The sequence below is a fragment of the Scardinius erythrophthalmus genome, assembly GCF_964197995.2.
Source record: "Scardinius erythrophthalmus genome assembly, chromosome: 12".
Classification (NCBI taxonomy): Eukaryota; Metazoa; Chordata; class Actinopteri; order Cypriniformes; family Leuciscidae; genus Scardinius; species Scardinius erythrophthalmus.
Window position 1 is genome coordinate 37,715,229 of NC_138232.1, and position 27,957 is coordinate 37,743,185.

Here is a 27,957-nt window from a genome sequence, read left to right on the forward strand (position 1 = left end):
ACTATGATGTACTCAGTTTTTAGTGAAACATTTTCACACTTACAAATATTCAGTACATTTTAAAGCTGTATAAAATATACATAAAATTTAGTAAATGTAAAATGAAGTTGATCTGAATAGCTAAATTTGGTAACATGACAAATAAAACTAGTACTTAAGGCAATTCAAATATTTGAGAAAACCATTTAAAAGCTAATATTTATGAATAATGTGAACTTTTTTCATTTGAATCCACATATTTTGGTATGTCCAACAACTCAAACAATCACTTAAGTAATATCCAGAGATTGTATTAAGGTATAGAAAAGTTTATTATTGTGATATACAGCCACAGAATTATTTTATAGAGTGCACTGAATGCAGAAAAAGTACCTAAAATCTAAAAGGTTTACATCCAAAAATACAAAGAAGGTAGACAGTAGAGCTGTATAATCGAAAGGATTTTTTTTAGCCTATTCATCTGTAGTACCTCAATGTGTCCATAGATGGCGCATAGATACAATCTTAAATGCAACTTTCACAACAGCATCACTTCACAACTCACACACACACAAACATAGACGACACACGCACTGAGTGTGTGTGTGCGTGCGTGTGTGTTTGTATGAGAAAGAGAGAGAGAGAGAGAGAGAGAGAGAGAGAGAGAGAGAGAGAGAGAGAGAGAGAGAGAGAGAGAGAGTCGCTGCAGTCACGCTCATTTCTCCGGAGCTCAGGCTGAGGATGCTGCCGTCTCTCCATGAGGATGGTGAAGCGCGTAGAGGCAGACGGAGGCGAGCGCATCGGGCCGCCTGAAAACACCCACATATCCCCAGCTATCAGATACCGTCACTTTTCTAAACTTACAAGAACTATGAATAGGAGTCGATGCTGATTCATCCGCGCGCACTTGTTCTGTATGCCGCCCTTCCTTCTCCTCGTCAGCTGCATCAGCTGTTGCTTTGGGAAAAAGTCGAGGCGACTCCCACTCTAAGGGCATCGGATACGGGCATCACTCCACGATGTGTCCTCTGTCTCCCTGACTCCTCCTAACAGCCTGCCTCATTAATATTTGATCAGCACCTGCTACCACAGTAGCAGCTCACCTCTTCTGATGGAGCAATCTCTTCAAGCACAGCCTGGATCTAAGGCGTCGGAAAGTCCAGCAGAAGAAATCACCAACCTCACGGACGAAGAGCTCCTCCAATGGAGCAAAGAGGAGCTGGTGCAGCGACTCCGAAGGTCTGAAGCCGATAAAATTAGCGTCATCCTGGATCACAGTAATCTGATTCGGGAGGTGAACCGCAGCCTCCAGCTGCATCTGAACGAGATCCGAGGGCTGAAGGTGAGCAGATGAGATCATGGGTGTCTGGAGCACACCTGCGCTCGTGAGGATGCGCCAGAAACATCATTCTTCCTGTAGGAATAACGCCTTGAATATTTTCTTGCCGTGTTATATTCATAACTTCGGATTAAAACAACTTTGCAAAAATCAAGCTAAGCAATTAGAAACTTCTTAGCCAGACAAGAATCTTATTTTCGTTATTTGAGCTGTACATGTGTGTGAGCCTTTTTTCACCTAATTTTAACCATTAATGATGCATAAAATAAACTAAAAATGTATCTATTAACGGAACAGATAATATATATATATATATAAAATCATTATATGATCGAGCTGTCTTATCAATATGCTGTTATTTTTCTGTGAAACACAAAATGTGAAATTTTAAAAGGATTTATTCAGCTTTATTCCATACAATGACAATTCTTATAGTGACCACATGTCAAGCTCCATAATAATAGTCCATACAACTCTTGCGCTATATTTTAAAGCCATATCTTAGTTGTCATTCACTACAAATATTTTGAAGCTCTGAAAATCTTAGTTCATCAAGTTCAATCATCACTCATGCAAAAAATGGCATCGCTTCTCATGTGTGTCGGGTGAACAATTGCTTTAATTGAACTCAGGCAGATGTTTGGCAAATGTGGCACGTAAGACGATCATACCTTTAGACTGTTCTATCTTAGATGAATGATGGACTTTGCTTGAACAAACCCTTTCAACCACACTTCCAAACTTTAGTCTCATAATGAATGATTAAATCAGAGTTTGTGTGGTCTCAAAATGTCCATATCTTCTATTCTTTGTCTTTAAATCAAAACATTTTATGTAAAAACTCTCTGTAAAAACAATTTTTTGTGTTCCCATAATGCCGAAGGAGGTAAACCAGAAGCTGCAGGATGACAATCGGGAACTGCGAGACCTGTGCTGTTTCCTGGACGATGACCGGCAGAAGGGCAAGCGAGTGTCGCGTGAGTGGCAGCGTCTGGGCCGCTTCAGTGCCAGCGTCATGCGTAAGGATGTGGCGCTGTACCTTCAGAAGCTGACAGAACTAGAGCGCAAGCAGGAGGAGGTGATTCGGGAGAACCTGGAGCTGAGGGAACTTTGTCTGCTGATAGACGACGACAAAGGTGGCAGCGGAGGGGAAGGAGTCCAAGGTGTGGCGGCGCCCGTTGGATGTCGCAATTCCATTGACAGCCAGAGTGGGCTCCTGGTACCTGGCTTGCTGCGGGACGTTGGGGATGGAAGCAGCACCTCTAGCGCCGGGAGTGCCGACAGCTCCGAACATCCACACCATAAGCAGCCACAGCCACCGTCTAGCGGAGGAACTGGGAATAAAAGCCCGGATCTCCAGAAGGCTCGCCCTGGGAAGAGAGGGGAAGGAGATCGCGGGGAGATCTCCAGCCCTGACCCTCCTGTCCGACACAGAAGCACCAGCCTGGAGTATCCCTTCATTCTGCCCCAGCCCTGCCGACCTCGCTGCGGCTCCATATCTGTGCCTGACCATCGGCTGATTAGAGGGCTAAGTCCAGAAAAGTACGGTCGATCTCTGGGCCACCGGAGTCCGGAGACTCATCCGAAGCACCATCTGGCTACAGGGCAGCCCATGAGTCCCGAGCTCTACATTCAGAGGCACAGGGGAAGCTTAGGAGGTGGGCCTGGGAGTCCAGAGTCTAGACACATGCTGCTAGGAACGTCAGAGTTCCTCCATGACAAAAGCAAGCTGGGAGGAAGTAGTCCAGAGATGCTGAGGCACCAGTACAGCATGAGCCCTGAGCATGGGAAGTTTGGCAGCCCTGGTAGAGAGACGTCACCTCGTAGACTGGCAGGAGACGAGCTGTCGCCACATCATCGGAGCCTTTACAATGGTGTGAATGGTGGGTCTGACTTGACACATATATGAAATTAAATGACTTTGAAGGTGTGCTGTCATGCCTGAAAAATATTTATCCTTTTTTATCTTTATCCTATTTTCAGCCAGCTTAGTATTTGCCAATAAGTAAAATATTATATGTTCCGATAAATGGCATAACGAGAAACATAGAGCATTACGAGACCAATCAAAGCATTTGCATGTTCTTATGCTGCCTTCATGTGCTATTAGAAATTTTCTACTTCTCACTTCTGAAGTCTTTATTACGAGTTCATCACGTTCAGTTGCTTTATTGTCGAAAAGAATAGGAATCATGGAGGATGGCACGTTGATTCTTGCCTAATTCTTGGGGAAATCTTATAAAAGCCAAAAATATATAAGATAAATAAAATGTAGCATCCCTTTTGTTGACAACCATCTAAACATTCCCCGTATCTAGATCATGATTGTCCAGTCTTGCTTCTGGAGGGACACTGCATGTCCTGTAGAGTTTAATCAAGCACTTGTAAAATAGAATATTATTAATATACATTAGTACACATGACTGCAATTGAAAGAGAAAGCAATATAGATGTAGGAAAGTAGGAAAAAACAAATCAAATTTAACAGTCACTACAGCAATGGGTCTCTCCTCTGCTATTTTTTAAAGTTTAAAGTTTATGGCTCACCCAACTCTGAGACATCTCTGAGATTCCCTATCGTAAATATGACTTGAGAGGCTGTTCATGACCCATTTCATTCCGACAGCACATGAAGGCGGCATAAGACACAACATAAAATCAAAAGAACACTTTTTTTGTCACCTGTTGCTGTTGTTGAGGTCTATACAGTTTCCTTCAGACTAGCCTGCCACCCACAGTCAGATTGCCATTGACTCATCCAACTTAAAACAGAGTTAATTATTTTTACAAAGACACCAGACCTATGCCTGTATAATTGAGAATCAAACCAAAGCAAGTGGACAAACCAGAGTGTGTTAGACTTCCCCATTCAGACAATGCCCTATTTTGCCTAATTTCTGATGCACATTTCTGTGCAAAGTTACAGACACATAGCCCTATAGTATACAAAAATATTCCATAGCATGAAATTAGCATGGTAATTACCATGGTTTATGTGCAAAAAGCATAATTAGCATTAGCATTAGCAAAAAACATCACAAAGATCTTGCTAATAGGCTACTATGGTGCTTTTTTATAACTAACACAAACACCTCAGCACACATAGAAAAATAATATAGGCTATTAAAATGCTAAAAAGCTAAATGATAAAACAAACACTATGTCTGAAATCGCATACTGTCTGAGTAGATACTGCATTTGATGAATTTACTTTGCGACTGTTACAAAAGTATGTTCTATATAGTATGAACTTTTGTAGTATGAATGAATGATGTACATCCACCATGTGGGCTTTGTCATGTGACCAACCATGTCGCTTCACTACCATCCGGTTACTTTTCACCTACTGTTTTTTGAATATTATGTATTCGGACAATCGGACTCACTATGCTGTACTGTTTTTCGTGTACTAAGGTAGTAGGCATATTCAGACAGCTAATGTCTTGTCTTTTTGCTGCTTTACGGAAGTTTTTTACGAAATCGTTAGATTATGGGATGAAAGATTTAAAACACACACACACACAAATGCATATAACTTAGTTTATAAGAAATGGTGCAAATCAAAAGCGTTAGGCAGCTATGTGCATATCCCACAGCTGCAGATAACGATTTCTACAGGAGAACATGCTGAGTAGCCTATAGTTCACACCACCCATAAAACACTCACCTCAAGGTGAAAGATGTGACTCACTTAGCATTCATTAGCTTCAAAAAATGCCCCCATTAAGATGAAATAAGAACCACGAAAGATCAGATGTATGTCCTCATTTAAATAACTCAAAATACCAAAGAACTTCTTTAGCTGACTCTTTACGTCGTTGAATTAGCTTCCCTCATCTTTACAGATGAGATTTATTTGTTACGTTTAAGATGGAACCTCCCTGATGGAGAAATAGCATTCTGTCACTTGACAAGGTCAAAATGAAATCAATAATAGTCGTTGAAAGATATTAGCTTTACAAACTGCAAAGAACCATAAGAATGCCTTTCAGCTAAGCACTAACAATGAAAGCTAATTGCTAACAAGATGACTGTTGTTGTCGTATGCTGTGGTTTCAGCATGTCCTGTGTGTCTGTTATGCTGCTGTAGACATTTGTCACTGTCACAGCCTGTTCTGGTGTTGGTCCCAAAGGGAAAACCATGGTCCACTGACCCCATACACATCCATATCATCCCTATCTTCCCCAGGACAACCCTAATGCGGCTCTGAAATGCTATGTGGTGTTGGTGGTGAACTACTTGAGTATGTGTAATGTGTTTTCAAGGGATATTTTACCACAAAAATGAAACTCTATCAACATTCACTCACCATCATGTCATTTCAAACCTTCTGTAGTACATGAAAAAAAATTCTATTTTTTTTGTCCATACAGTGAAAGTCAATAGATTCCAATGTAGTTTGGACCCTAATGTTCTACAAAATATCTTATTTTGTTTCACAAATGAAATAAATGCATAGGCCTACAAGTTTGGAATGACATGTGGATGAGTAGAAACAAAATCAGTCTACTTTAGCATCTGTGTTTATTGCCTACCCTTACAAGTATACTTTATGTAGTAAGTATACTAATATAAATGTACTTGAAGTATACTTGTAAGTGTACTGTTTCAGTACTACTTGGGACTAAATTGGCCCACTTTTTAGTGTATAAAAGTATACTTTTAAGTAGCCTATACTTTAAGTGTACCAGTAGTAAACTTTGAGTACACAACTAGTTTATTCGTTTTTCGTTTGTACTGCAACTACTACAAGTGACCATACGGATAGTTTACTAGTTAAATACTTGTAGCACATTTTTAGTTTATGAAGGTACACTAGTTTAGTAGTTTTATACTTAAGTTTTCTTTAACTGAACATAATATCATACTTATAGTTTACTATTTGTATATAATTTTTGCACTTTAAGTATACTACTATGTTCCTATTTAGTTTTTTTTAAAATACTTGAAATATACCTTTAATTGTACTATAAGTCTTTCCATTTTAAAAACATTTTATTCTAGTTTTAATGCATACTTTTTTATTAACACTTCAATGTGGGTATGGGATGGGATTCAGAACGACAATCAAAACACAGATGGAGTAGATCGAGTCCATCAACACCCTCAAAGCTTCACAGTCATTAACCCGTCCTGGGTCGACATTTCATTCGGTAACGTTAGGCAGTTTTGAACTTACAGTATTTGAACTTGTACCGCTTCGGAGCGGTATTCGAGGCTAAGCGTATCCCATCATGCATTATGTTCGGGAACTCATGTGGCCCGAAATCACGAGATGTCGAGGAAAATAATTTCCACTGTAATTTAAATTAATTAGATACATATAATTTGGTAGTAAAAACATAAAGTGTTGCAAATTTTATTGGTGTAGGCCTATTTTGTACAACATTTGCAACTGTTTTAATCACTTAATTAGAAGCACCACAATTTTAAATGTGTGTCTTCTGTTAGTTACATAGCGACTACTGAACAGACATGTAGAAGTTTATTTTAAAATGCAAAGTATTGAAAATATAATAAATAAAAGCTCTGTAAACACTTGCATTTTTTGCAAGACTATAAGTGTCCCATCGAGAAATCAAAAGTTCTACACACACTTGCAGTCTTTACGCCTACTTGAACACTTGGGCCAAAACGAGGAAATACGTCATGCAAGTAGACAAGTGGGCAAGTGCAAAGATCGCAAGTGTGGGTATTTGGACAAGGCATATCACTTGTTTCCGCTTCTTCGCCTGTGTTTTGATCCGGAGATTCTGTACTGTTTTTAAAGATGCGTAATAGCGCCCCCTACCATTCAACAGTGAAAACATGGATAGCCGGAAAATTCAGTCAATGGCGGTGAAAGAGTATTTGTAGTAATGCTGTATGTAAAACTATGTGAAAAAAGTTTTTAATAGGCAACTCAATTTAAGTACATCTCGATCAAATGATTGAGTTCAAGTACGTAGACCTTTTTGTGCAATTTTAAGTATATTTCTGAGAAGTACATAAAAAGTAGACTGAAAGCATACTTTCTTATTTTTAGTTTAAAAGAAATACTAAGTGCATACTTGAATAAACCTCTTTTTTGTAAGGGTAGATAACAAGAATACTGTTCTGACATCTGTATATGTTGAAGTGCCCTGTCAGTGACCGCTTTTATAGAGAATCTATCAGCATTGTCAGCATTTACTGTTGCAGTCACGGTGCCCAGGCAGCCAATGTTATTTATTTATTTATTTATTTATTTATTTATTTATTTATTAACTCAGTGGTAGCTGAAGTGAATATAAACTGAACGTTTGAGTTATATCACAGTTATATCACAGTTTAACCACGATTATATAACAAAACGTGACATAAGAGCTTCGGTTGTCTATTTTGCAGACCGGCATGATGGAAATGGTTACCGGCTGACAGCATTGCTTTGTGTAGCTATTAAAAAAATCCATTCAAATTGAGTGTGTTGCAGTGTTAGCAGTCACTACAACTAGTATTTGTTGTAGGATTTAAACTTGTGCATAGATGTAGGGATGTATGATGTTGAAGCTCTGGATAATCCTGTAAGAGGTTTTCAGAGAATTATTATTTTTTCTGCTTTCTTAGCATGTGGCTCTTATTCAAAAAGCCAAATCACATGATTATAAACATCACAGTGCTTTAGTCACCAAAAGTTCAGATAAACGAGCATCTAAATAACAGCGTCACGATACAATCCCTCTGCATATTTGGCTGGAATCCTGCATGAAAACAAGCACCTCTTGACTTCCTCAAAACTAATCTTAATATCATCGTGCTGCTAGTTTTTTTTTTCTTTCTTTCAGGGAGGCTTCATTTTGCATGGGAATCACGTTGTCAGCTCATGTCGGAAATGTGGTGGTTTTGGATTTCACATGAAAGCTGTTTTCATAGAGGCAGTACAGTACGTGGCTACACTGATCTGGCGATGTCTGTCAATATCCAGCTTTATGCTGAAGAAAACGTGTCTTGAAAAGTATGTCCACGTCACTAAAGACTAAAACGAGGGCATTGTTGTATAAGCAGAGAAAAATGGGCACTCTATTCTCTGTTTATCTCTTGGCTCAGATTTGTATTTTTTTTTATTTTTCGCTGACCCCGCACTGAGCAGATGGATGGACCAAAGTGTTTTTTGTTTTTTTACAGTGCAAGGTTAAATGAGTAGTTAACCCAAAAATGAAAATTCCGTCATCATTTACTCACCAACATGTCTTGCCAAATCTGAATGTCCTGTTTCCTCTGTGGAACAAAACATGTTCAATAATGCCAAGCTTTTCCATCCAATTACAATGAATATGGACTGGAGCTTTCAAACTTCTAATGGACATTAAAGCACTATAAATATAAAAGTAGTCCATCATGAACTATATTCCAGGTCTTGTAAAGCCATACAGTAGCATTGTGTGATTGAGACAGAAGGTTGACTTTTACTGATAATCGCACCCTTCATTGAGTCAGTAAACTCATAAACCAAATCATGGTTAGAGATAAAGGTTCCAAAAGGGGATTTTTCACAACCATAGAAGAACCATTTTTGGGTCCAAATAACATTTTACTGAACAATTCTTAAAATAACCATTTCTAAATCTAAAGAATCCTTTTTACACTATAAAGAACCTTTTGTGGGATGGAAAGGTTCCATGGATGTTAAAGATTCTTCATAAAATGATAGATGCCAATAAAGAACCTTTATTTTTAAAACTAATTTTATGAACAACATCAACTAGTTTAACAAAAAGATCCTGAATTTGTTCTTAAATCAGACATTGTAAACCCAAAGGACTATTCTTTTTTAGCATGTTAAATCACATTAAACATTCTGGTCTACGCTTCTCTTGTTAAAAACTCAGTGGAACTTTTGAAACTCTTGAGCATGTGAGATTTCTTTCTCAGCTTTCACTTCAGTTTGAACCATGGCAAATCTGAGACCTTCCTAATACCACAGATAAGGGTTTTAAAGAGGAGACAAAGCGGCCATTACACAACTTCTGAAAAACAAGCCATTTCCCGATAATACAGAAGTCAGACCTCTTCAGACTCAAACTCTCCAGTCCTCAGGGAAGCCTGTGGTTTAGGCAGACCTGTATCTCAATTGCTGTGTGTGTGTAGGTGTGTGTTAGTGTGAGCATGAATGCTGTTGTGTGCGCTTTCTCCGTGACCTTGGGAGATACCCCCTTCTGACTCCAGCTCTAAATTTAGCCCTGAAGCTGAGACTTTCTCTGTGTTTACCTCCCCACTTACAGTAGGCAAATACCTTTCCCCTACTTTCATTAACACACCGTCTTACAGGTGTCCTGCTGAATCATTTTTTATTTTATTTTATTGTTAATTCATACTCTAAAAACGTCTTGTAAACTAAAGCCTATTTTTTTTTATTTATTTTAATAAAGCGTTGTAAATTTTACACTTTTAACAAATTACTGTATATATGCATTTTATTTTTATTTTATTTATTGTATTTTATTATTTTAGTAAATTGTACACTAACAAAAGTTTTGTATACCAAAGCCTTTAGTTTTTATTCCACTTTATTTTATTTTATTTTCATAAAGTTTACACTTTTTTTACTGTATATGTGTATGACTGAAGGCTACATTTTAGTTTTTTATGCTATTTAATTTTAATAACATTTTAGTTTTACAGTTTTTTTTGTTTACAGTTTTAACAAATTACTATAGGCATTGTATTTTAGTCTTATTTATTTTAATTTAGTAAAATTTACACTAACAAAATTCTTGTATACTTAAGCCTACATTTTAGTTTTTATTTTATATTATTTTTATTATAATACAATTTTAGAAAAGTTTATACTTTTTAACAAATTACTGTATATATGTTTTTTTTATTATTATTTTATGTTATTTTTTAAAATGTTATTTTAGTAAAAATTTACTAACAAAATTATTGTATACTAAAGGCTACATTAGATTTTTTATGTTATTTTATTTTAATAAAATTTTAGTACAGTTTACACTCTACAGTAAACTACAGTATATACATTTTTTTTTATTTGATTTAAAATTTATTTATTTATTATATTTTGGGATTACAAAAAAATAGGCAATAACAAATCATCTGTGTTCAACAGAAATATCAGTTACAAATATAAGTGATAAAAATATGTAAATTCTGGAAAAAAAATCGAAATAAGGAACTGATCACATGTGAAATTTATTAAATGATATGTGGCCTCCTTGTCCCCTTAGCAGTGTTTGACCGGTGCACAAAATGCTATAGAGGAATAGGCTTACATATAGGCAGTGGCATGGTTTAAGCAGATGAACTGAACAAAAACAGGATCTGGCAAGTGAGAAAATGTCCTATAATTCTTGCCCTGTGCGCCATATTTGAGTATTTATATTTCCCCAAGAAAGAATATTACAGTGAGCTCTTAGTCACGGGTCCCCTAATGGATTTTCATGGCGAGCTCAGCTTAGAGTGTTGAGTCATGGCTTTGTGTGAGGATTGTGCATTTCACAAAAAAAAAAAAAAAAAAAACCCTGCTTTGCATTTTTTTCTCCACATATTTTTTTTTTGCATTACTAAATGTAATTGCAAAAATAAATGTTTTCTAACAGGTTTCCAAAACTCTGCAACATATTTAATGATATTTCAGTGAGTTTAAATGGTCTTTTTAAAAAGCTTGACAATATTTTTTGACAAGCACAATGCAAAATCCAGAAAGAATGAATTAATGCTTTTGATTTTGTGTAATATGTGTGGGATTAAGACAACAAACTCTGCGCTACAATGGATCCCGCATCCATGTGAAGCGGCTGAGCTGACCATGACTCTGCCTGAAGGGATATGGGTTAACACTGTCATGCACAAATGTGCAGTGAGCTTCATTAGGCGATGACCTTCAGTTAGCATGCTCTGTGAGGGTATTCTTTGGATGATACAGTATGACAGCATTTAAAGGCATTATTTTAGTGTGTTTAAAGGTGCTGGAACCTGTTGAACCGCACGCCATCACCAAACCCGAACAGACAAAATGATTGACAGCCAGAGAGCATTTCTGATTGGCTAGTTTTGTGCAGGTTCCCTGAATCTTTTATTTTTATTTTCTATTTTGCTGGTTACAGAGTCTATGGGCCCTATTTTAACGATCTAAAACGCAAGTATCAAACGCGAAACGCAACGGGCGTATAATAATTTGGGTAAATGTGTAAGCTATGCCTATTTTTTCACATCTTCATGGACAACATAATGATTTCCCTCGTGTGGTAATATTTTTCCTTGTAATTATGTATGATTTGCAAAAATGTCAACTGCTGCGTCTGTGTAGATGAGAGAAGCAAAGTGAATGCGCGTTGTGCACACGCTACATTATGGCCAAGCATGCGCCCTTAAAATAGCATCTGAATAACACACCACTGACTTTAGACTAGGTTTTTCCTGGTCAGTGGCAGAACTGTTTTCTGGAACTGCAAAATAGCACCAGGGAACATTTGCGCCGGAACACGCTTCCTCTTTACGCTGAACCGCCCCCGGGAGCGCAATATCATTCCCTAATTTACCGACGTGCGTCTGTGGAGGGAAAAGTCCACTGTGCGTCGGGTGCAAAATAGGAATGATACATGCGCCGGTGTACAGAAAAGTCAATTGCGCTGGGTGCAAGATAGGGCCCATAGTCTTTATTCAGTCTTGCAGCATAAAATCTTTTTTTTTTTTTCAGACTTAAATTAGATTTTAGTTGATTTTTTAATTTGCAACAAGAAGACTTGTGCAGATGCTGCACGCTTTTTTGTTTTTTTGCATGATCTATTGCTAAAGTCTGCTAAAAATCGGATCTGGCAACATATAACTTTCAGTTTTTAGTCTACAAAATCAGATTAAAGACAACAAAATAAAAAAAATAATCATGTTTCCTCTGCAGTGTGAACAAAGCCCAATGCTGTCAGAGAGGTGATTATTTCAATGATAACTTTTAGGTAGTAAGACATTTTATACATGCTATTAAACATATTTAAATGAGCTGTATTATTATTGGACAGAATCTACAACTAGTAGTGAGATGTGTGAAAATGATAAACTGACAACATAAAAGACAACATCTGTGTTTGTTTAGGCAGATTTATTAAACTACTTGGAATTACAAATATGATGTTGGCAGATGTCCTTGTGTGACAGTGGTGATCATGGAAAAGAAATGTGAACATTTACATAATGGCAATGTTTACAGACTCCTATTTAATTATTACTTCCAAACAATTCAGAGGAGAGCAAGTAGATGCTCTTCTCATCGATAAGATCATTTTTTGGCCTCATACCATGTCAGAGCTTAAGCATTCCCATGATCTCTGAAAATATAGGACATTCTCCTGTAATCCCTGTTTTACGATGATGGAAATGTGTAAGTCTGTCTGTGTTTGTGGTAGCTGTGTGTGTGTGTGTGTGTGTGTGTGTGTGTGTGTGTGTGTGTGTGTGTGTGTGTGTGTGTGTGTGTGTGTGTGTGTGTGTCTGTTATAGATATAGGAGAAAAAGAAGTAGATTTTCATCTTGACACAAGTTTTGAACCTGCACAAATATGAAATCACACATCTTGACCTTCGCACCACCTCTCTCAGGATAGACTGTATCTGACAGATCTGAGTCGCCCCACATGGCATAAATATCTGACCATGAGCTTTCAGGGCAAATTGAATGTTGTAAGCTACCAGCCAAGAAGCATTGTGACATTATAAAAGCCTACACAATGCAATTTCAATATTCAAGCTCAAGAGCTAAACTCATGCTTAGACAATTATTATAATGTAAAGCCTAGTATGATTGTTAATGTTAATGGTGGATACAACAAGAGATTTGGATCTCCTGCCACATTTCAAATGACTGATCTAAGGCCCTGTTTATACCTGGTATTTGGTCGATCAGATCACAAGTAGATGAGGGAGACACATTCCCGTTTAGCTACACCTGGTATTTTAATCCGCCTCTTTCGCACACTTTCAACCACTTATGTCCTGATTTCTTTGAGAGGATGGTCTATGGGAGGGTAAATGTAAGGGTTTTTCTGTAAGTGGTCGAAAGTGGACAAGCTCAATCCCGTTATCACCTGTATTTAACGTCATCCACTTGTGATCCGATCGACCAAAATGCATCTTAATACCAGGTGTAAACGGCCTATGAATTCAATAATCCAAATGAAAGAACTGTCTTTTAACCCTAAACAGAATCAGATTAGTCGCTATACTGTCGTAAAGATCTAATTGATTTGCATTACAAGCTATCAGAATTTAATGTTACTTTTTGGTGAAGCAACTGCAAGTGTGAGCACCATATTCTCCTATATCATAAGACACTTTCCACAGTCTGGCCGAACGGTTCTAGGGTTGTCTGTAGGAAATTAGAGACTCCCAACATAAATTGTTGCCCTCTCAGCGCCTGAGCAGTTATTTTCTCTTTTTAAGGTTTAGTTGCACACTGGAGACCACAGGCAAATCCTCATTTACCTGTTTTACTGAGCTCGGCAAGACTAAACCAACTATAAACCTGTCTGCTTTTCCCATATGCCACCCAGTCAAGCACACACACACACACACACACACACACACACACACACACACACACACACACACACTAACAGACATAGTGACAACCTTTGGGCTGAGAAACCTCACACTGTGGAGGGTGTAATCTGCCAGAGTAAGAACATACGCTAAGATATTATTCACAGATATCACAGGTATATATAAGATATTATATTGATAAAACGTGATAATTTAAGTTGAGAAAACTTAATTTCTTTAGGTGTTACCAATTGAAGTAATTTTTTTAAGTTGATCCAACTGTTCACTTTTTACAGTGTACTACAGAAAAAAAACAATGTAATTTCCATGAAAAAGGTAGTTCAGGCAAGATAAAAAAAAAAGAAGTAAATTCTATATTAGCACTCAATTCAAGCGTGTAGAAATGAAAGCGTAAATATCAACGTTATAAAATTAAGTAAAATAACTAAACTTTATACTGATACTGGTGTTCCCATCGTGCATTGGGCCTTGAATAATTAATGAGGTTGATTTTTCACTGTTTTCCAGCTCTATTTACACTGTTTTATCATTGCTTTTTTGTTAGGATTAGTAACTTGCCATTTTGTGACATTTGGAGTTCATTTTCTACTCAAAATGACACATTCAAACACAAAAACATTTCATCAAATGTTACCGTCATTGTGTATTGTCTACCAAGTATTGAGGTCTCTGTGTTCACATAGTGCAAAACTTCTTTTGGTGTTTCACACAATATCTGTTGTATTATTTACTACTTTCTAAGTAGAGCATATATTTTAAAAGTGTGGTTTAATTCAATGTTATATTGTTATATTATAAGTTAAAATGACTTATTTTCTTTGTTACTTTCACTTAACTTAGTTAGTAGAGGTTACTTAATTCCATATGTGAAATTTAACATATTTGTACAAAAACTTGCCAAAGAAAAATTAAAAGTTTTCAGTGTATGAGCACTGTTTCATTGGCAGGCTAATCTGAGGATATCCAGCTTTCCTGCTCTCTGACTGTTCAAAGTCATTCGATATTCATTCAGATAGAGTGACGGCACATCCATTCTGTCTGAGCTCGCCTCCATTAAGCCGGCATCAATAGTGCTCTATGTTTCATTCACCACTTCTGTTTTTCATCTCGTTATCATATTTGCTTCAGGCGTGCGATTGCAGTCAACCATTAAAGATTCATGCCAGTCTGTGGACTTCTAAGAAACACTTTAGGAGGTTTTAACAGACATCCTGACCGGTTTACCCGCCAACATGACAACGTGAAGCAGATAAAGCAGAAACAACCGAGAACGCAAACTAAATCTGATGTCCAGGGGAGCTTTGATCAAACAGCAGATAATAAGAACGACAAAGTGGTTTAGGAATCTGCTCCACAAATGCTCAAAGGATGATCAAGGATAAGCATCCAATCAATATTTGGTGATGAAACAAATCAAAAAGCAAGGATTCCCAGTATAACGCAATCATGAGTGAGATTTCCATCCATTGAAGCACAAGAAGCTCTTTGGAACCAGCTCAAATCATGCTGGATAGATAACATGATCATCAGGATTTGATGTCATTAAAGTTGGCATGAAATAAAAATTCAGGTAACACTTTATTTTAAAATGTTCTTGTTACACAAGTGACATGTAGTTACTGTAGTAATAACTATAAATTATGTTACCTGCAACTAACCCTAAACCAAACCTAATCCTAAACCTAACTCTTTTGGAAGTACGTGTAGTTTTATCAACGCTTGATTGTGGGTAAGTTTCATAAAAAAGCATCATTTTGAGCAAAAAGCTGAGAAAATAACGTTTTTGTCTGAGACTACAGATCATGTTTAGAACTATAATCAAAACACAGATGGAGTAGATTGAGTCCATCAACATCCCTTATGGTTTCACAGTCCTATAGCTCATCCTGTGTCAACATTTCATTCAGTAACATTTGGCAGTTTTGATTTATATGCTGTTTAATGTTGATGATCGCGTTATTTTACATATGCATCTGCTTGTATTTGCAATCGCTTGTTTCTGCTTCTTCTTCACATGTCTTGATCTGGAGATTCTGTACTTTTTTTAGAAGATGCCTTATAGCACCCCCTACCGTATAACAGTGAAAACATGGAAAGCCGGAAAATTCCGTCAATGGCGAGGAAGAAGTAAATTATTACTACTCAGTACCTAAATGTATAATTACACTGTAACAGGGACACCTTAAAATAAACCAAAATTCACTAAAAATCTGATTTCATCTTATTGTGAAAAATTCACCCATGCATATATGCTTCATTTCTGAAAATATGTTTTGACCTTGTAATTTTTAATCAAAATGATCTTCTGGTGAAAACAGACTTGCAGGACTTCTACACTCATGTAGTCCACTTAAACTTAAGTATTATACTTAAGTTTAAGTCCACTTAAATACAGTGCTATGCATAAGTTTAGACACCCATGCTAAAGTTGGCTAAAAAGAGTAATACAAAATCATCTTTTGGAAATTGAACTTAATGCCTTAATTTAAAAAAATAGGAAAAATCCAACCTTTAAGGACACCAATTTTCTTTGTGAATGAATAATGTATCGTAAATAAATAAATGTTCTTCCTTAAAATACAGGGCACAAGTTTGGACACCCCTATGTTAAATTCCCATAGAGGCAGGCAGATTTTTATTTTTAAAGGCCAGTTACTTCATGGATCCAGGATACTATGCATCCTGATAAAGTTCCCTTGGCCTTTGGAATTAAAATAGCCCCACATCATCACATAGCCTTCACCATACCTAGTGATTGGCATGGTTTTATTTCAGTTAGCCTAATAGCTGGTTTGATTTGCATTGAGAGATGATCTTATGGAAATACCCCATGACAATCTCTAGGTATGGTGAAGGCTATGTGATGATGTGGGGCTATTTTAATTCCAAAGGCCAAGGGAACTTTATCAGGATGCATAGTATCCTGGATCCATGAAGTAACTGGCCTTTAAAAATAAAAATCTGTCTATCTATCTATCTATATATATATCTATATATATATATATATATATATATATATATATATATATATATATTTTTTTTTTTTTTCTGACAGTCTGTTTCATTTGAATGTACATCACAATATGAAAGAAAAGATCTGTTGCTACTTCCATTTCAATCGGCCCAGCCGATAAGGATATGGTTTAATTTTCCACTGTGGGACTGATAACGGAGCTCTTTGGAATGTAATACAAATGTGTCAGTCGTTGCCTTGTCAAGAGTTTACAGACAATTCGAGATGTAAATAGCGACCTCGTAATGGAGGATAAGATATTTCTATTAATTAGGCTACACTATTAACTTTCGTTAACTTCGCTCAAATAGCGCAAACCACATCACATTTTACCAACACCTCTGTTGACCAGCCAAATCCAAATGAGTTACATTTTGTGTCTGCTGCTGAGGAGTGCATTAGGAGTGTATTAACATAATAAACGTTATAATTCATCAGTACAACAGCAATTGCCCACTTTTTCCAACTGCGTTTGTTCCGGAAGTATTTTTCTCCCTTCATTTTCATTATAGGCATTTCTTCTTCAATAAACAGCCATGAAATAAACCAACCAGCTCCAAGACAAATCACAAAAATTAAAACCTTACATTCATAGCACGAAAGTAGGCTGATGAAACCGGAATATAAAAAAATCTTTTACGAGGGTCTCAATCCCATGAAACATTGTGAATGATGTAACAGCAGTACAATATAAAACTTAAACAGCTGGGTGATAAAGGTAAAATCTATATATTTTCAATGTATTGCAAAATATTGGATTTTTTTTTTTCATGGTAACAGTGTGGCCTCTGCAGAAGTATATATCATTGCTGAACGATCTCTAAGCTTTTGGTAGGTCTGTCTTGGAAGGTTTACAGGCTATCATTAAAAATAAAGAAAATGGGCTTTGTACTTCCAGACACAAAAATTCTTTTTTATCTTCACAGCTTTGATATCAGCAGGATGTTGCAGCAACAACTGCAGGAACGTGAAGCTCTGGGACAGGTGAGTTCTGCTTCAATGTCTCTGTTCCAAACCCTAGTGAGCTGACTACCTAGACAGCATTTTTAGGCATCACTGGTATGCTCCTGTTTATTCCAAAACAGTAGGCAGCTAAATTATGCTGCCTTATAAGAAACCTTATTTTGACCAAGGCAGCATTGTATGTACCCTTTGCTGATGCATCACAGCGAGCTTAGTGCAGATTTTCAATAAGTATGGAAAAAAGGTTGATAGCAAATACAAATTATTCAAAGTATGAATAGAAAAATGTAAAATGTACCAGTCATTAAAAATGAACTTTTCTACCCAATGTGTCAAATTGGTCTTTAGCAACATTCTAAAGTCAAGCTCTACTGGATTAATAGTGAGCACTAGTCAAGACAGTTTATTCGGATCAGTGTTGTTATTATTAAAGTCCCCCTGTAGTCAATAATTTTATCCCTTAAAACACATCACCAAAATTACATATTTAAACGTTTTTTTCCTTGAAAAAAAAATTCTTCATGCCTTAGAATAGTTTGAATGTACACCCTTGCCTCATTTAGTAGTGGAGGTTCTATGAATATGCTAATTAGCCCCGCCTTCACTCACTCACAGCAGTTCAGATCCACTCATTGGCGATCACATGTTGACGTGATTGGTTACAAGGTAGTTTGTGACGTCAGAAACACCGGTGATTTCAAACCGTGTTTTTGAGACCGTCTTTGGTTCACTGCAGTTTTAAGGAGAAAATACTCAGCAATGGTGCTGAGTAATCAATATACACATGGTTTGTCTTAAAGCATATTAAAAACACAACACAGACATATAAACAATATAAAAAACTTAATTTTTTTACCACAGGGAGACTTTAACTAAAGCTGAAACCATTTAAAATCGTTTTTGTTGATTGAAGTTGTAAAAACAATGGGTCGTACATTAATATTAATATTAGCTCAAATGATCTATAGGGAATTTTAATAATTAATCATGAATATGATTAATATTTTGTATGTTACAGTTACATTAATTTATCGCAGCTGAACTAGATTGATATATGAACGATTACCATAACGGGTTATGGTTCGTCATTAATACATCAATTGTTCTTATTTCAGCTCGAAGTTATGGGATAACTTTAATGGAATTAATTTAGTTATCAAACAATCTGTTTGTCCAGCGAACAGATTGTACGTAAGATTAAATTAACTCTCAAGGAAAATTATCCTTCTTACAAACACGAGAAAGAGTATCTTTTCCAGGCCTTGAAAAGACACTCTCGGTGTTTGTAGACTAAAATTAGGTTACTTAAATCGTAGCCTACCAAGGTAAAGCATATAGCTAAGATCGAACATTTCAGGGACTAAGTAACATGGGCAATTAAAACAGAGTCAGTCAAGGACATATGGAATTTAATAATTAGACTAATACTACATCGAAACTACGAGTATACACAGAGTAAATACATATTTACAACAGAAACATACGGATGAAAACATTACAAGACCAAACGGATAACAGATGAGATAGGGAGAGGATGAAAGGGAGAAAGTGAAACTAAAGTTCAGGATGAGAGAGATCACCGAGATGCTCTCTCTCATCGCAAAAACACAGGTAACCTTTTGAGAGACAGCAAGGAATCAAATCACATTAAAAGTTCAATAAACTTATCTTGCAAAATGGTTCTCTTTGTTGCTGAAGAACGCAGAGTTCATGCGTGTGTCCTAAGACCATCGTGCGTGTGTTTCTTTAAGAAAGCCGGGCTCGCGCTCTTGTGTCTTCTGGTGAGCGCGGTAGCGGGGTTTTCGAAAGAGTCTTTCTTTCTGAGTTGAAGTTGTCTGCTGCGTTTGCTTCATGGAGTCCGAAGACGAAAATAAAGAACATACTTAAAGAAAATTGAAAACGCTCCCAAAGGGAGCCATAAGGTCTTCTCGCTGACGAGGCGGGTTCGTGAAAGTGCAGGAACAAAAACAAGACGAAAGGAAATACAGAACAGAACTGAACGGAACGCGGAGTGTAACCGCTTTTCTAGGGCACAGGAATTTCACTCCTCCCTGGGGCTTGAGCCAATTGGAATGCGAAATTCCAGGCGGGAGAAAAGTTCTTTGTCTCACTATGAGTTTGATTTGCATGTTTTATGGCAGTCTTAGGATCATGCCATTTCTACGTTAAACAATTATAACTGCAGTAAAATGCATTTTATCATAATTTGGTATCCATATCTTTCCTACGGGTATATGGAGGTTTAATTCAAGACCAAATTTGGTATGTTTAAAAGCTACGGCCTAGAAGTACCTTCTTACTCTGTAAGATAAGTATTAAAAGTTCGATTAACTGGGAATAAGACTAACCTAAAATGTGATGTGCATTTACAAGTGGGAATGAAAATTAGACTTTTTAAAAAGATCCACATGGCATATCTATGATTGAAAAAGGGTGCACATCTGAGACATTATTCCTTTACGGTTTACAAGAATACAAAAACCCATCACAGAGAAGAACAATCATGAAAAAGAGAAATTACATTCAGGCTTACATATTTCTTCAATGGTTATACATATAAAATATCTAGGATGAACACCTAATTCTGCTCTTCTGGCTAACATTCCGTTAGGTAATAAAACACAGTTCCACACAGGGGGGAAGGGATTGCCAGAGAATGTTAGTGAACCCTCTCTAACTAAAACACTATTGATTAAAGAATACATTTCAAAACCACACCTCTAGAAAATCATAATTATATGGTCAAACGAATTAATAAAACATGCGTACAGGAAGATCAAACCCAAATCTGAGTTACATACATTAAAACTATATTTCTATAGGAGGATGTTTGTGTGTGTGTGTGTGTGTGTGTGTGTAGAAAGTTTCAAGTTTCGTTATCTCTCTGTGGTCCAGAGAGGGGAAAAGGGGGGGTTTGGAATGTAGAACTTTGCAAAGTGAAGAGAATGTATGGACTTTTATTATTCTCCAAGGTGCAATTTAGATCGTAAAAGTCAAGTTGTTCCAGTCTTTATGGAGCCTGGCGTATGATTTGTAATTTCGAAGTCAGGAGGTTACGAGCTCTGATAAGCTTAGCAAAGAACGTTTTGGGCAGGAATGTGCTTAGAAAACACAGAGAGTCCGAATTTGTTAATTCAAACCAACGACGAATGATTCGATAGCCAATGTTGTTACATTGTAAAGCTGAAATATTCCACGAAAAGCTTAAACTACCTTGGCAACTATAACCGAAATAAAATACGTTTAAGTTAAAGTACTAAAAATGACAAAAACACATTACCAAAAAAAAGACTAAATCTTACACTAAAATTTTAATGAAACCTTGAAAATATAAAAATAAAAGCTAATTCAAAATATTGATATATATATATACTAAAATAATTCTGATTCACAGCTTATTCTAGCCAAGAACGGCTTAATTAGAAAGGAAGAAACTGACTGACTGAACGACATCGTTTGACAAACTAAACCAGTGATGACACAATAACAGACTGACATTGAAAAAAAAAAGAAACAATTCTAATTGTTCTACAGAAAACACCAGGCTGTAGAGAAAGAGAATCTTCAAAATGTGATGCTACAAACCTAACAAACTTTGGCAAATCCAGAGACTAGCTCAGTGAGGTGCTCATTATATTAACCAGGTACCTTTTAGGGTGTGTTTACACTTGACAGGTTTGGTTTGATTAAAACGAACTCTGGTGCGATTGCTCTGTTAGTGTGGTTCATTTGAATAAGTGTGAACACTGCCACCTGAACCCCGGGGCGCACCAAACACGCGTACCGAGACCGCTGAGAAGATGGGTCTCGATCCGCTTCCAAATGAACTCTGGTGCGGTTCGAATGATATATGAACGCAACACGGACCAGACACGTGAACGAACTGTGATGTTGCCCATCACAGTTCAGTAAAGGCATCAGAACCGCGTCTCCTCGCAACAGAACAGAGGGATTCCTGCCACTGTTCTTCACAAGTTCTCAGCTGGTCAAAATACGATCATATGTCGGCTACGCACGTACAGCGAACGCATTTAGCACAGCACTTAGCTTTGTTTTGGATGTTCGGTAAGCTACGTCTCAAAATATATGTAATAAAAGCCGACCAATCAGGTTGTGAGCATATCCCTATGCCTTTAGGTTCTGTATCTGTTCGGTGTTAAAATGCCAATGTGAATGCCAAGCGGACCAGGACTAAATGGTTTTTTTTGTTGTTGGTCAGGACCAAGCGAACTGAACTACAAGTGTGAAAGACACACAAACACGATTTTGCTTCCTGGCAGACTGACCTGTTCACCCCGACTCCCAGAAGTTGCGAAGTTGTCAAGAGTTCTGTCTGATCTGATTTTCTGAAGTGCTTTTCAGTTTTGTGTGCAGTATGCATTGAACAGACTGTATCATCTGAGGCTAAGACTAATGGGGTTGCTGCCTGTTGCCTATAGAACATTTCAATAGTCATTTCAGGTAGAAAGCTGTTAATGTAGAGAGAATCCAGTGAGGTGTGAGAATCCCAAGTGTCATCATGATCAGGGGCGGAGTGGCAATCGGGAGAGTCGGGACTTTTCCCGGTTGGCTGGTAGTGTTTTGAGGCCGCGAGGGCCGTTCTGATAATAGTTAATGTTATACATTGCGAGTTATATTAGCAACAGAATCCGGCGGCCTGATGTACGGCCGCTTCCCGCTGGTCAAACTGTGCCACTCTGCTCAACACAGTATATAAAAGTGCTCAACCCGTTCGGCAGGTCCAACCATGTCAAGGGTTTTCAAAAACATAGGGGGATCAGTGAGCGGCCCCTCCCCAAATGGCATAGCCTGTCGGGCCGGCCTTTGATGTAAAAAGCCGCCGAACACCTCTTTTTCCTCGTCACGTTTTGGAAGTCTAATGTCCGTGTGAGTGAGTTAAATGATGCAAAGGCAAAAAAGAAAACTGAAAGGTGACGCTGAGCATGGGCGGCGCTAGCAGGTGCTTCAGCACCCCCAAGAATGACCAAAGCACCCCGATAGATAGCACCCCCAAAAAATAATTTCTGGAAGCAATTACATTCAGGATGTATTCTATGGAAGCCCTGAACCGCATTTTGAAGAAAAAAAAAAAAGAAAACTTATCTTGCTATTTCGAGATATTAAGTTATTTCAACATTATATCTCGTTATTTCGACATAAGACGTCGTTTTTTCGACATATGTTATTTCAACATAATATCTCGTTATTTCGACATAATAAGGGGACATTCTAATTTGCATTAAGCCACATCAAGCGTTCTTATAATGGTTTTCTATGGGAGGAAAATGCTTAACGTTAAATGTTGCGTTCATATTCTGGGCTCATCTGATTTTTTGTACATAGCAGCCTACTTGTTATGATTTTAGTATCATAATGATGATTAATTAATGCACGCACAATTATCCGTGAACTTGATTTGAACAAATGCCTTTCAACTTGTGTTTGCAAAATTCTGAAGTAAATGAATGTGCAGCAATTTGTACAAATAGAGAGTCTGTAGGCCTACTGTACTGTTTTAGCCATTAAATAAGCACATTTAGTTATATATTTGTTAAAATATTATAATGTTATTTTTTTCCATCTATGTTGATTATGAAAAGTGAACAGCACGAGTAAGATGCGCAATTATATTTTATATATATATATATATATATATATATATATATATATATATATATATATATATATATATATTATATAGATATATTAATATATCGAGAGACATGGAGTGGGTCAGACATGATTTTGACCACTTCATTAAGTTTTGTTTTGTAGAAAACCTTTCTTTAAAGTGAATTTCGTTTTGTATAAATTGTATCTTAATTTTAATAATTTTTTCATCAACCAATTGCATGGATTTAATAAATAAGAAGCAAATAAAACAGACAATTTAATCATGGAGGCGCGGTCAATTGCATTGCACGTGAACTGGAGCGCATCTCATCCTAACTTAACGAAACTCAGACATGAGAAATACATCAAAAACACAAAGCTTGAAATGTCTTTAAACGAAATAATTCAAAACGAAAAGAAAAAGGTTACTCTCTGATTATGTAATCCATGATGTGCATTTCTCTCTATAGGCACGTTCACTACGAATATGGCGATCGTCAACTTCATCTTTGCAGCTGACACTGTCAGAAAACACTAGTTTATCAATAAAAATCAATGCACGCGTCACCGGATTTACAAATGCACATCTTGCTTGTTGCACGCACACATGTCGAAATAACGTGATATTATGTTGAAATAGCCTTATTATTAATAATATATCTTTTTGAATATTTGATTGCATGCTGAATTTTGCGCTTGTTCAATTTAATAAAATTAAAACTTTAATTGTGATCATTAAAATAATTGAATATTTAATATTTAGTGGCCAAGTTTGGCTGAATTATTATTAGTAGCCTATATATAGCTCCCCCTGTCAATGAGCACCCCCTCAGCACATGCATTAAAAATTCTATACTATATTATATTTTTATAAAATTACAAAAAAACTAGTTAATGCTGCTGTGAGGATTTCTAATACAGCATCTGTGGGAGTGATGACAAATTGGCATATTTCTCTCTTCTTAGTTCTGACTGCTGTTATCCATCTCTCGCAATTTTTTTCCTCTTTTTGAAAGTTGTGAAAAAACTATAGAGGAGTTTTTCTTTTGCTATTTGAGCAAATGGGAACAAAAAAAAATAAATTAAATATTGTCTCATTCACCGCTATATTTTTGAGCATTTTTTTTTTTTGACCACCGAGGGCCGGTGGTCTACGAAATTTCCCGGTAGATTTTTTGGTCCCACTCCGCCCCTGATCATGATCCATGCATGTATTCTTCCTTCCTTATATGTATGAACGGTAGAGGTGACCCTTTCTATCTGTGATCTCGTAAAGCTGCCCAGCAGGGGCAGAAAATGGCTTTGTTAATATTTAATAGCACAAAGGCAGGCATTTATCCTTAGGTTTTACTCATCAATCCCATCAAGATTTCACTACGGTCACAGGAATGCTGATTTTTCCCTCCATGATTTTCAGTTTCTTGTTGTTTGTGGTAATTAATGCATGGGTGATTTCTGTAATCCTCTTGTAAAACCTGTGATTCTGAATTTTGTCATCATTTACTCACCTTCATGTTAAGGCATCTGTATTATTTTCTTTCCTCTGTAAAACAAAAAAAAAATGATTTAACTGCTAAGCTCCCAAAAAAATCTTCCCCTATGCTGGAGTTCTCAAATATTTTTTTATGCTTGCATTCAGAAGATTTGAAATATAGAGGAGTACATTTATGGTGCTAGTATGGCGCCTTTTTAAAAATATAAATCACCATCCATTTTACTTGAATGAATAACTAAAGCTCTTCTGAAGATATCTCTTTTTTTTTTTGTTTCACAGAAGAAAGAAAATAATACAGGGTTGGAACAAAACAGAGGTTAGTATATGATGACACATTTATGGCAAACTATTTGTTTAAACAGGCACAGCTTTATGTCCAGTGTTGACATATGCTGAGTTCGGAATAGCATACTATTCTTACTATTTCTGCTGTATCTTTATATTGCAGAAAAAGTGTTTTTAAGTGCTTTTAAAAAAAGTGCAAAAATGTCCCATTAAAAGTTTTCCTTCAGAAAAGTACATTTTAAATCATTATGTTTTAATAATCTTTTGTCATGCTTTACAGAAGTACACTTATTTTGATGTGTTGAATACTAAGGTGAAGTAGGCTACTGATTATAATTTGTGGTTATCAATATTACATTTAAAGTTACTATATTTTAATTGTACTAAATTGCAACTTCATCGTTACAATTGTGTAATTAGAAATATATTTAAAATACATGATACAAGATTCAGTAGAAATGATAAGAACCGACGTGGAAAAATCATTAAAATTAAAATTGGCGATCTCTGAACACATAAATCACTGTCTGATTTTTATCTGATCTCAGATCTGTTTTATAAATTTGTGGAAATTTAATGAAACATTTGTATAATATAAAGAGTTGTAGTAAAAGTCTCTTTACTAGGTCTGATTAACCAAGCTCTCCATAAAACGAACAAAACAAGCCCTACGATTTAACTAAGACTCTTCATTTTTAATGGTATTAGATGACTTGTTTATTGCATTTAATAGATTACACCTTCAATAAAACATTTGCAATTGGTTTGTAAAATGCATGTTTGGGCACATTTCCACCAAAGCGTTATTTTCTCGCGGCTAGTGAATTTTTCCAGTTGTTTTCAATGGTAGCGCCGCGTTTTTAAAACGGCAGGTGTCTATTTCATGCTGAAGCGCTGAGAGTTTGTCGTTTTTTAGCGGTCGCAGAGAGTTGAAGAATGTTCAACTTTGGGTAAAACGCTGTCACTTTTCACCCAGCCGTCCAATCACAGTGAAGGAGGGGCGGGACAAATACAACTGACCAACCGTCACATCCTGCTTGTACAACGTCAACAGCGTAAGCGTAATAACGGAACAAAATAATTTAAAACACGATTTGTGAAATGAGATACTAGTAACACTTCAGCGGATATTCCGTATCATAGCAAGCAAAGCGGGATGTGATTAATGGATGGTTGTGGTTTGCTATTAGTGAATTTCATGTGAGTGACAGGTTGTCCCGCCCTCGCACCAGTAAACTCGTCATCAGAGAAGAGAAGCCATTGCAAGTGGGAAGCAAAGATCATGAGGGCACATTCATTTTGATGTCATGATTTTTACTGCTTTAAATTGTAACCGCTGAAAGTGAAATTTCTGTCTCCACAGTTTTGATGGCTCCTCTTGACCACACCCTTGCTTGGAGGTTTGGGGAGACGCAGGGGCCCCTGGAGCCCCACTCTAACCAGGCAGATATTCCATCCCTTCACCTTGTGTGCGATGGGCCGAGCAGTCTGGCCCCATTCCAGTTGTCATAACAGCAGTTCGCTTTGTGGACCCTCTGGTGCAGTCATTTCAAAGGGGACTAGAGCGAGACGCAGGATGTTTTCCCAACCCGTTCTGGTGAAAGAAGACGCTCACACAAACCACAGAAACAGACACACCCACACACCGCTATGAGAATCGAAATGTCTCCTGTGGTTTACAGATGTTTAACAGCACTGCATTTGGGTAATCAAACACTCGAGCCGTCCCTCTCTCTATATCGGTGTCTCTCTGTATCATTCTGAGTAGCAATAGGACACATGAAACATGACGCTGTGGCTTCTCTGAAGGTGCTTCCCTGTCCTTGATATTTATTTATGCAGTTTCTTTTCAACCAAAGCTATTTGAACTATCTTTAATGGTCATTTTTCATCCAGACATCTATGAAGGAGTATCAGTGTCATGTTTTCTAGATTTTCCATATCTTGTTTTTTTTACATGACTGACACCAGTGCAAGGTGTTTGTGTATGGTGTATGGTCATCAACGAAAGCAGAATGGACTCTGTACATGTTGTCAGTGACTGAATAACCTCATCAGTGTTTTGCACTGATTCTGTGTGTGTATGTATGCGTGTTTATTGGCTTTATTATTCCTTCCCTAAAAGCTCCTGTATATAAGCTAATGAGGTGTTTCTTTATGTTGTTTTATATACAGAAGTACAGCATAGTATAGTAAATTAATGGATTAGTTTTCTATGCATATAATGACTATTATTTTTGACTTACAGTTATTATTATAACAATAATAATATGAATATATCTATGTGCAAAATATTAAAGGATTTTCATTATGTATGCATGCATGGAATTTATTATTTGTTTCACTAATACTAAAGCACAAAGCTTTAATCAGCAATCTGCAGGGGCAGTTAGACTCCCAGGTTGCCAATTTGAGTTTAACCATCCGATCTGTTTTTAAAATCAAACATCTCTCTATATGAAGCAGAGCTCTTTATTGTGCCATAACATCAGTGAGTACTTTATTACAAACCTTTATTTTTGTGTGTCATGAATAAATTCATATTTTCTCAACTGTTATACCATGAATTTTAGAAGCTTTTCGCTTTGGTTTTGAGATCCGGCTTCTGAGCCGACCTCAATCCGCTTCATCATTACTCAAGCAGGGAGGCTCCGGACGGATTTAAGTTTCTGAGCATTTGCCTGTGATGAAATCAATTGATCCTCTTATCGACGACAGAAATGCTGTTTAGATAAGATCTGT

General features: G+C 36.8%; 1 protein-coding gene across 2 annotated transcripts; it reads left to right on the top strand.

Moving 5' to 3' along the window:
- Positions 1-546: 546 nt before the first annotated feature.
- ccdc85al (coiled-coil domain containing 85A, like) lies at positions 547-27,773 on the top strand. 2 transcript variants are annotated; one of them, XM_081380230.1, is made up of 5 exons: positions 570-1,321; positions 2,202-3,201; positions 17,786-17,843; positions 25,210-25,246; positions 26,579-27,772. In XM_081380230.1, the coding sequence occupies exons 1-5, from the start codon at positions 1,091-1,093 to the stop codon at positions 26,582-26,584; spliced, it is 1,332 nt and encodes a 443-aa protein (XP_081236356.1). In that variant the 5' UTR covers positions 570-1,090; the 3' UTR covers positions 26,585-27,772. The 2 variants fall into 2 exon arrangements, with proteins under 2 accessions (XP_081236357.1, XP_081236356.1); XM_081380231.1 differs by lacking the exon at positions 25,210-25,246 and having other exon boundaries at positions 547-1,321; positions 26,579-27,773.
- The last annotated feature ends 184 nt before the right edge of the window (positions 27,774-27,957 follow it).

What these genes read in the sequence shown, in the direction of transcription:
- ccdc85al (XM_081380230.1), top strand. Translation starts at nt 1,091, where the DNA reads ATGGAGCAATCTCTTCAAGCACAGCCTGGATCTAAGGCGTCGGAAAGT. An exon ending in CCTTTACAATGGTGTGAATG is followed by an intron (nt 3,202 to 17,785) that starts GTGGGTCTGACT and finishes TTATCTTCACAG; the next exon opens with CTTTGATATCAGCAGGATGT. An exon ending in AACGTGAAGCTCTGGGACAG is followed by an intron (nt 17,844 to 25,209) that starts GTGAGTTCTGCT and finishes TTTGTTTCACAG; the next exon opens with AAGAAAGAAAATAATACAGG.